Genomic DNA, 10,792 nt, shown 5'->3' on the forward strand with positions numbered 1-10,792 from the left:
TGGGTCAACTTTTCCATTGATGTAAAATCTTTTATCTTAAAACAAGGGTTTTCCACCTCCATATCTGTAACTGAGTTTCCATTACAAATGTGCGTAAAGCTTTGACAATATTTAGCTAATGTCAAAAAAAGAGACAATTTTGCAATTGCAGTGTTTCTATTAAATAAGAAACTAAATAAAAATCACAAATGATTACATTTGTTTTGGCGATAACAAGCCCCACCATGATCCTCAAACTACTTCCTGTCGTCTTCTTCGTGGGTTTGCGCCAGAGGCAACATCCGGTTGTTGATCGTGTAACTNCCGTTATTCTTACCAGGACATCTTTGTTTTTGTTCTTTTTTTCAAAAGAGTTTGAGTCATCTGTTTAGACCAATCTCTCCAGCAGAAAGGTAAGAAATTCACTGTTTGGTTGTTTTGTTTATTTAGATTATTTAAGTGAAGTGTGGTGCAACTGCATTTGACCGTCCTGACAGATGACTTAAGGACATCAATAACCCCTCATGGAGAAACAGTATCAGCACAAAAAGGTTTAATGCACCGTCCTAGACGGAAACTATGTTTTCACCTGTTTTAGTTCCATTTTAATCAACTGCGTGTATGTTGAAGTCGACGTTTTGTGTTTGGGAATGACAACTGGGCTTTTACGCATGGAGGTAAAAATGTAACTGCTAAATAATAATAATAAAATACATGCCAAAAACTACAAAGAAGAGCAGTAGAGAAAGCGACAAGGCGCCCCGAATGGATACGTTTCGATTCATCCTTTGTTTTCCTGTCTTTTAAACTTTGTAAGTTGATAAAAAAGAAAAAAAAAAGCTTTTTAGGCGCAAGGAATAAAGATGTTTGTATTTTATTTTTTGTTGGTGTTCTTCAGGGAACTGTAGTCCCCTCATCCACTGCAGATGGTACCCATATTTTAAACGAGACTACACGCGTTTTCATTCTAAAATACTTGAACAATTTATAATTGTTTTCCTTTTGCAAGCAGGAAATTAGGCAAAATTATGTACTTGGTAGTTTTTGTTGGGGAAATTATTTTTTTTTAATAAATAACTATTTCTATCCTTAAAGTTGTCAAAACAGTTTTTTCCATGTAAAGGGGTTGTGCGTTAAATACATAACGCTTTACTTCCAATACTTTAACCGCACAAAGTCATTATAATGAGGCGGTTGCGCATTAGACTACAATGCGCAAATTGTTTCGGCCAGTTCGGACTTGGGCTTCTGCATATATTTTGTTTTTATTATAACATTTAACCAGGTTTGTCTCATTGCGATCAAAAGATCAAAACTAAGAAAATGCATTAATTTCTTTCTGTTTCCTTTCAGTTTCCTCTATGAGGTTCCAGTCCGTTCCCAGTAGCACTTGATCCCGGTGGGAAGCTGAAGAGGAGGGAAAAATGACGATCCACGTCGAGGGTCTCGTGGCCATCGTCCTCTTCTACGTCCTGATTCTGTTCGTGGGGATCTGGGCCGCGTGGAAGAACAAGAACTCCGGAGTCGGTGAAGGCGGAGACCGCAGCGAGAGTATTATGGTCGGGGGCAGAGACATTGGGCTGTTCGTGGGAGGATTCACGATGACCGGTGAGGTGAAGGACTATGAAGATGATTCATTTGTTCACGAGTGGCCACGAATATTCCTTGGCTCCAAACGTCTAAAATGCAAAAAGGAAAGTGTTTTAAAAATATATATATATGGTTTTTTTTTCTTCCTCAGCCACCTGGGTAGGAGGGGGATATATAAATGGAACTGCAGAGTATGTCTACCTGCCAGACTACGGCCTGGCCTGGGCTCAGGCACCCTTTGGTTATGCTCTCAGCTTGGTATTAGGTGAGAATCATTAGCTTATAGTTATTGCTTTATTTTGAGCCACAAAAGGAAAAAATGCACACACCCTAAGTAGGTAACAAAAGGAACAACAAAAATATATACATCCACTTCTACACAAATATACAGTAATATACATACAGTAAGGAGAGACATTGTCTGAGTCATCCAATTTATATTTTATATAACAATACTTTAATTGTAAACAAGAATGCATTTCACTGGAAAAGGAGTGAAAAGATATTTACTCCTACTCCCTGTGTATAAATTGTATAAAGTTTCATTTGTATGTCTTGTGCATTCTTGCAAAGGTATACGAAAAGAAAAGTATAAAAAAGTTTCTTATAGTTGCTGTGTCAGATTAGCTTGGCCATTGCCTTTCTAGGAAAACGTTATTGCTTCCAGCACAGTGTGGGCTCTCTCCTTATTTTTACTCCTAAAATATTCTTACTTTTAGGAGTAAAAATATACTTAAAAGTATTTTTTTTTTGTTTTTTTTTTTGTTAAATAAGTCACTAAAGTAAATGTAATTGAGTAAATGTAACCAGTTACTACCCAACTCTGAGTACAAGGGGCTGGTTTTTACTAGTGTAAAAACTAGTGTCAGATTATCAACAGTCCAATTTTTGAAGTGACTTTAAAACCAACAATTCTTATATGGCAGAACATATTCCCCACTCTGTAGCTGCCCTGTTGCATCTTAGAGTCTAACTTAGGAGACTCTGGATGCTGTACACAGTGGATGATATAGTAAAAACACCACATCTGAAGATTATTTGTCCAAACTGAGTTTCTGACATCCCTCAGGTGGGCTTTTCTTTGCCAAACCGATGCGATCGCGTGGCTACGTCACGATGCTGGACCCTTTCCAGCAGCTCTATGGAAAACGGATGGGGGGACTGCTTTTCATTCCTGCCCTCATGGGAGAAATCTTCTGGTCTGCTGCCATCCTGTCTGCCCTGGGTGGGTTTAATCTGCTGTTTAATTTGCCTTCCTGCAGATTTGAGATTTTTAATATTGACTTGACTCTGAATGGTTGTCCTGCCATCATGCAGGTGCCACTCTGAGTGTGATTGTGGACATAAACATCAACATGTCTGTGGTGATCTCAGCGCTCATAGCCATCTTTTACACGCTCGTTGGAGGACTCTACTCCGTCGCATACACAGATGTGGTCCAGCTGTTCTGCATCTTTTTGGGCTTGGTGAGGTTAATATCTCAGGGATTAACTCTGAAGTGATGAATATGTCCAGGAGACTACTGGAAAATTCAAATGTAATAAAAAAATAAAAATAGTATTGAGTTACTTTTCAGAACACCATCTTAATAATGGCAAACTTGTAGTTTTCATGGTTTTGTCTTCATGACTCTGTTCATGTACTGGTGAACTCTTTCTACTAATCAGGTGACCACAAAAGGCAACTTTTCTCATTTTTATTTGTGAAATATTTTGAAAACTACCACTCTGCAAAAAAAAAGAAACCACTTTAAATGCTCAGTTTCTCTGATTTTACTTTTTATAGGTATATGTTTGAGTAAAATGAACATTGTTCTGTTATTCTATGAACTACTGACAACATGTCTCTGATATTGCAAGCAAAAATTTAGTATTAATGTGCAGAAAATAACGAAAAAGATGCAGAGCTTTCAGACCTCAAATAATGCAAAGAAAACAACAACACTAATGTCTTTCCCCAGGAAGAGTTCACAAATCAGTATTTGGTGGAATAACCAGGAGGTTTTCAATGGAGTTCAGTGCAGTGCGATCTTCTTTTCTCCTGGAGCTGTATATATTTTTTCCTTCCACTAAATCCATGCATTAGTTTGTGTTCATCTATTAAATAAAAACCTCAGTAAAGTACAAAGAAGTCTATAGTTGTTGTAACCCAACATTAAGTTACAGGGCATGAATAATTCAACACAGCCATCGTGTAGATGATGCTCTAACATTTGTATTCTGATTTTTCTCATCTTCATCAGTGGATCAGTGTGCCTTTTGCCCTTTCCAATCCTGCTGTGGCAGACATCGGGGTTTCGGCCAAGGAAGCAATCTATCAGTCACCCTGGCTGGGCAAGATCAAGCCTGAGGACAACTGGCTCTGGGCAGACAACTTCTTTCTGCTGGTAAGCTATGGCTTTATGAGGGAATCCATCATTGAACTCTGCGATGCTTATAAAGAACATTTGAGTCATGGAGAGAGTTCAGTCTTGAAGGGAGTGCATTTGACGTGAGTTATTTAGACTGCTGAATGTGACGCGATGGCTCGAGAGCTGATTTTACTTTGTGTTTCCTTTTGTAGATGTTGGGAGGGATTCCCTGGCAGGTCTACTTTCAGCGGGTTCTTTCTGCCTCTTCAGCGACCTATGCTCAAGTTCTCTCCTTCCTCGCCGCCTTCGGCTGCTTAGTCATGGCCGTCCCGTCCGTCCTCATTGGAGCCATCGGGGCTTCCACGAGTAAATTCACACACACTCATTGTCTAGAGGTAGAAGGTGGACAAAAATATTTGGGTTTAAACTGACTTAATCAGAAATGTGTCAGGAGTTGTGTTTTATGTACAAAAACTTTATCGATATTCTGCTAATGTTGAAAAATCAGAGGTGGGAAAAGTACCCAAAAATTTTACTCAATTATAAAAATACATTGAAGTATTTTTACTCAAGTATAAAGTAAAAGGTAGCTGTCCAAGAAATCACTCAAGTAAGAGTAAAAAAGTATTTGATAAAAAGTCTACTGATGTAATGAAATTATCAAATATTTAATATTTAAGAATTGCATAATCAGACAGACCAAAATATAAAGTTAAGTGGAGATTTTGGTATTTTAAGAACCAATGTGACAGTAAGTCATATGAGTAACAAAATCGGGTAAAAGAAAAATTTTCCAAATCAGTTTCTTTCAATAAAAAACTTATCAAACTTTAACAAAAACTGCAGGTGAGTGTCTGTGTCTGGTGAATTTTTTTATTTAAAAAATATTTGTTTTTCATTCAGTGGGTAGAGAATCCAGAAATTTTACTCAAGTAAGAGCAGAAATACGTCATAACAAAAAGACTATAGTAAAAAGTACAGCGTGATAAAAATATTCCTAAAAGTATTTTTTTAAGTTACTCATGGAAATGGAAATGAGTAAATGTAACTAGTTACTACCCAACACTGAATATATTTAGTATTCTTTTTAAATATTTCTTCTAATTATTTGCAATATTGCCACAAATCATGAGACAAACTCAAGAAAGTATGTTTGTTACTTTAAGAGGCATGAGTTGTGTTTTCGTTGCATTAGCAATTTTATGTTAAGTGTCGAAAATACATAATTTTGTAATTTCCATTATATAAAAAGTTATTTCAAGTAGAAATCCTAACTGCTGAATGGATTACTCAGTGTTTTGTCTGGATTTGCATCAATCAGACGATGATCCACAGATCATCCTCACATGTAAATGAAACATGACCAGTCCAGGACTCTGATCCCTTATTTAAGCACAAAGTGTGATCAAAGCCTGTTTGGGTTGCTGACATCCCAACAGGTTTCTGTTTCACACGGCGTCTGGGGGGAAACCAGAGGAGAGCCGTCAGAGCGTGCAGATTTATTGAATATTACATCTGAAGAAGAGCTAATTATTTTGGTTCTTCTGAAGATTGTTCATGTGTAACGGCTGCTAAACAGTCGCTGCTTATGAGTATCCAGGGATTGGAGGGAAAACAGAGATCATGAAGCAAAAGGAAAGTTGAAAATCTTTCAGAGAAAATAGAGACTGGTAATGAAAGGCGTCCAAAATTATGTTGATTTACCATTTTTACTAAAGAAATGTGCAGTTCTTCAGTATTGTTTCTTTTTTCCTGTTACTCAGATTTCTTGTTCTTTTAATTTTACCAAGCCAAACAGAGTAGAGCTGGTAATCTCTGCTGTATTTCCACCCACAGAAAAGTCCAAGCTCTTTTGTTTGTCTGCAGCTAAAACATGTGTAACAACAGGGAGGCTCATAATCAGATTTAATGGTGAAACATTTTGTCTTAAAAGCAAATTTGGACCGAAACAGAAATCATAAAACATTTTGTTCAGAGCAAAAACCTTAGAAGATTAAACCTGAAGTGCTTTTTCAAAAACTTCTTATCCAGACTGGAATCAAACGACTTATGGTTACGTCGCTCCAAAGGACAAGGAGGAGTCTGACATGATCCTTCCCATCGTGCTCCAGCACCTCTGCCCGCCCTACATCTCCTTCTTCGGACTGGGCGCGGTGTCGGCAGCGGTGATGTCATCAGCGGACTCGTCCATACTGTCAGCCAGCTCCATGTTTGCCAGGAACATTTATCAGCAAGCCTTTCGGCAGATGGTAAGAGTACCAAAAGTTATTAAAGCCGGTAATAAATCAACGTTTTATTAAAAAGCACCTTTCTCTTCCAGGCTTCGGATACGGAGATCGTTTGGGTGATGCGCATCACCATCTTTGTGTTTGGCGCTCTCGCCACAGCTATGGCGCTTTTAACTGGATCTGTATACGGCCTCTGGTACTTAAGCTCCGACCTCGTCTACGTCATCATCTTCCCCCAACTTCTCAGTGTGTTGTTCGTCAAAGGTACCAACACGTACGGCTCCGTGGCAGCGTACATCTTTGGACTCTTGCTGCGCATTGGTGGAGGGGAACCTTACCTAAAACTGCCTCCATTCATCTATTACCCCGGGTGGGTGATAGAGAAGAAGGTCCACCTCATCAGCGGAGACGTAGAGTACTTTGTCCAGCAGCGGTTCCCCTTCAAGTCCGTGTCCATGGTGGCGTCTTTCCTAGCAAACGTGGTCTTCTCCTACCTGACAAAGTACTTATTCGAAAGTGGCATGCTGTCTCACAAGTACGACTTCATGGACGCGGTCGTGTCCAAGCATAGCGCAGAGATCATGGACAAGGCCACGCTGGTAAGCAATCACGATAACATTATTCTTTCAGAGATGGCTCCGGTCAGGCAAGCCCTCGGTGCCACGCTTGCTGGGACCTTCACCAACGCCGAGGCCCTGAGCGACGACGGCGAGTCGAGTCCGGAATCCTATCACAGCAAGAACTAGACGACAAAACGCACAAAGAAAACTTGAACCGAGGAATGTGAAAGGGAAAGAGAGAATCAGTTGGCGTCCTTCAGGAAACTTGTTACTGCCACACTGTGAGCCAGATCAGCAGAAACGCTCTGCGGCTTCCAAGTGACTCCACAAGTTATGTCAGTGAATTGGTGCCTCCTCCGTTTGTTCATATCTCCTCTCTAGAAACTCATCTCTGACTCTGTATTGTACAAAGCTCGCAATTGTTTTAGTTTTTCTGACCATGGCTCTGTGAATTTACAACTGTTTTAGTTTAACTGCTGCTACTGTGGTGGAGCGATGAAGGGAAATTGTTTTTCAAGGTTGCTGGTTTTGAGAAATGTGCATTAGAACTAAGAAGCAGCATTAATGTCTGGTTGTCTTAGCTCAGGTTACGTATGTTGATGCATATACAGTGCCTTGCAAAATTAGTAATTCCCCTTAAACTTTTGTTAAATATCAGTGCATCTTGTTAGGAGTTTATATGATAGACTCACATAAAGTTGGATCTTTAGCTGTTGCAGCTGCATGTCGTTCAGGGTCATTTTTGGCATTATTCTTTGCAAAATCATTGGTTCTGCCCAGATTAAATGGAGCATCTGTAAACATTAGTTTTTCTTATTTGTCCTGCAGATTTACTTCTGGACTTTGCTTGTGCCAGTTGAACACATGAATATACTTTGATCTGCATTCAGTGCTATTATGCCTTACTTTTAATAATCCATTTTTTTCTTGCCACTTACCTTGACAGAATTATGATGGAGTATGAGAGCCACACTAAGAAAATAAAAAAAAATTACGACAATAAAATTGTACAAGAAGAAAAGCATAATATTATGAGAATAATGTCTTACTGCATTTTTCTTTAATGCTATGATTTTATTCTTAAAATACTATGACTTTATCCTGGTGATATGAGTTTATTTTCATATTACTAAAACTTTATTCTCATGTTATGACAACTTTTCTCATATTAGTACAACTTTATTCTTGTAATTTTATGTCTTTATTCTCTTAAAATTATTTTTGTATTTTTTTCTTATTATGGCTCTAATACTCTGCCGCACAGATTAGATGGATTTATAATGGAATCAAATTACACAAAAGTGGATTACTTACTAATTTGATAACTTCTAATGATATTGGGTTGCACTTGATTTTATTTAGGGGTGTCAGAATACAAATGCGTACCAGGCATTTCAAATTTGTATTTATAAAAAATAAATTAAAAACCACATATCATTTCCCTTCTTTTCATAATTATGCACTATGTTTTGGTCTATCATATTCAATCCTAATGAAATACCACATGATTTGTGGTTGGATCACATAAAATGTCAAAGGTTCAAGGGCTATGAACAGCTCTGCAAGGTACTGTAGGTATGCCTGTGAACAAAGCAGCTTTAAATGACTGATCCAGGATGGTTTTGTTGAGTAGTATTAAGTTTGCATAAAAACCTTATCAATAGAGCAATAATATTTTAAGAATCTTAGCTTTATTTTCAGCCTTTTGCTGCTAAACCACTGAATAAATAGACATATGAGCTCAACAATAGAAGTTATTGTTTTTAATCTGGTTTTTAGACTATTCAACCATCACATAATGGTTGAATATGTGATGGTTGAATCACATATTCAGACATATTTGCACCAGCAAAGTGCTATTATACCCATTCAGCTTTCAAGTGTCACAGGAACTAAATCATTCAAGTAACTTCGTTGAAAAAACCTCTGTGGCGTCTGACGCTAGCTTTGGGGACGTGTGTGTTTGTTACAACACGCTTAGCATTGAGATGCTATTTTCGGCTTGAACCGTTTTAGTAACTAGCCAACTTCTTTTTGCTTCACAACAATAGTTTGTTTTTGTTTTATTTTTACATCGTCTACTAGATTGTTTTAGAAGGAAAAATTAATAGCCAGTGGGCCAAGAAATGCGATTTTGTCGACCATTGATGTTAGCGGACGACGTTTGTGTGTCAGATTCACGGGCGTACCAGAAACACAATGCAAAGGTTCCGGCTTGGGACTTGTTAAGAAAACAAAATGCGTTTAATTCCATAAATTTTTAAACACATTCAAATCTATTTTATTTATGAATCAAAATTAACACATTAAAATCCTGGTATCAATAAATTAGTGTTATTCAAATGTTCATTTGTTTTAGTGTATATAGATGGATGACATTTATTTTTATGCTTTGGAGCCTTTATTTGGATTATGTACGTTGATTTTCTCCTAACAGCTAATGAAAACACAACACTGAATATAAGAATAAAATGATCAGATCATACAAAAACATGTTTAATAAAGAAATGTGGTGTTAATGAAAGAAATGTTTATATTCAAATGGAATTACTAAGTTCATCGGAGCACAAATGTTCAAATTTATTTTATATATAAATTTGAATATGTGCTCTTATGAAGCACACTGTGGATAATTAATTATTCAGCAACATCCCACTGATTTCTTATAACGTTATAAATTTTACCACTGCCAGGTACATGACCCTTACTGGAACTTTCCCTTTTTAAAATATGGTCAATTGATCCAGATTAAACTTCACAGAAAAATATCTGAGCATCTTTGAGACAACTCTTCTGACTACATCAAACTCCTAAGTTTTGTCGTTTTACATGTTTATGGCAAACATGTCAGGATAAGGTTCACTTGCTTACTTGTTTTTTCTTTTAAGGGTATTCTTGATTATAATATGTAGTTATTAAACTGAACAAATTATTAATGCAAAAGGAGGCTGAATTTGAGGAAAATGTTTAATATTGATCACTGCAGCTTTAACATGCTCAGATATTTTGAATTTCATCACTCTGGTATCTGCTGATCAAAGACAAATCATTGTCCTAGCTGGTAAAAAAAGTTATTGTGTGTCTTGATATGTTATCAAATCTCTTGGTGTGTGTTGTGGCAGCCGGTCCTGTCGTGTGTTTATGTTGGTGTGTTGTAGGATTCTGCTGCGTAATTAACAAGGACAGGCCTACTCATTTTCCATTGAAACAGAGATGAGATAGAAAAAAAGGGGAGTAAAAAAAAACCTCAGAAATGTAGAGATAAATCTCAGAAATTATCTTTTAAAAAAAACTTGGACATTTCTGAGTTTCAAAAATTGAAAATTTGCTAGAAAAAAGTCAGAAAATTTGAGATTTTTGAGTTTCAAAAATTTAAAAATTTTCAATTTTGGAAATTTTCTTAGACTCAAAATTCAAAAATGTTAAATTTTTGTAATTCAGAAACTTCCACATTGTTTTTATAGAAAATTTCTTAGACTTATCTCAAATTTTAAATTTTTTTTTGGCAGAAATTTACTTCTCCTTTTTTCCATCTGCACTGGCCCTCCATTTATCTTCCTATCTATCAACTCCAACCCCACAGCCTGATACTGCCACCACCATGTTTAGCTGTGGGGATTATTCTTTCCAGGGTTGTGTGCGAAGCATTTTGCCATTTTAAACAGGGGCATCAGAGCTAAATAAAACTGTAAAATAATACATCTTCAGGTTTTTATTTATAGAAAAAGTTAAAGTAACTCATAATTTTCTTTCAACTGTTGAAGTAAGCTTACTGTGTCAGAGTCTGAACATAAAATCCTAATAAAATACAATGAAGTTTGTGAAAAATTGTAAAAGTTCAACAGGTGGTTTGGCAAGGCAATGTAAACAATATTTTGGCTATGCAGAGTTTTGAATTTCTGTTACTAGATAGCCATTGCGTCTCTCTTCATCTGAGTGCTCTGTAAAAATGAAATTTTAATAATTTCTTCCTCTATTTGAAGTGGGAAAGAATATTAATTCACATTAGCATCCAGTAAGCACATGTAAGAATCCAACAATTGTCTGAAAAACATAAAAACACGTAACTAAAATAACATTTTAAA

General features: G+C 36.8%; 1 protein-coding gene across 1 annotated transcript; it reads left to right on the forward strand.

The window, feature by feature from the left end:
- Positions 1–307: 307 nt before the first annotated feature.
- On the forward strand, positions 308–9,994 carry LOC103141485 (high-affinity choline transporter 1-like). The gene is made up of 9 exons (XM_007557152.2): positions 308–392; positions 1,333–1,587; positions 1,721–1,834; positions 2,639–2,794; positions 2,887–3,035; positions 3,812–3,955; positions 4,132–4,285; positions 5,951–6,168; positions 6,240–9,994. The coding sequence occupies exons 2-9, from the start codon at positions 1,404–1,406 to the stop codon at positions 6,891–6,893; spliced, it is 1,773 nt and encodes a 590-aa protein (XP_007557214.1). The 5' UTR covers positions 308–392; positions 1,333–1,403; the 3' UTR covers positions 6,894–9,994.
- The last annotated feature ends 798 nt before the right edge of the window (positions 9,995–10,792 follow it).

The sequence above is a fragment of the Poecilia formosa genome, unplaced genomic scaffold (assembly GCF_000485575.1).
Source record: "Poecilia formosa unplaced genomic scaffold, Poecilia_formosa-5.1.2 Scaffold84, whole genome shotgun sequence".
Lineage (NCBI taxonomy): Eukaryota > Metazoa > Chordata > Actinopteri > Cyprinodontiformes > Poeciliidae > Poecilia > Poecilia formosa.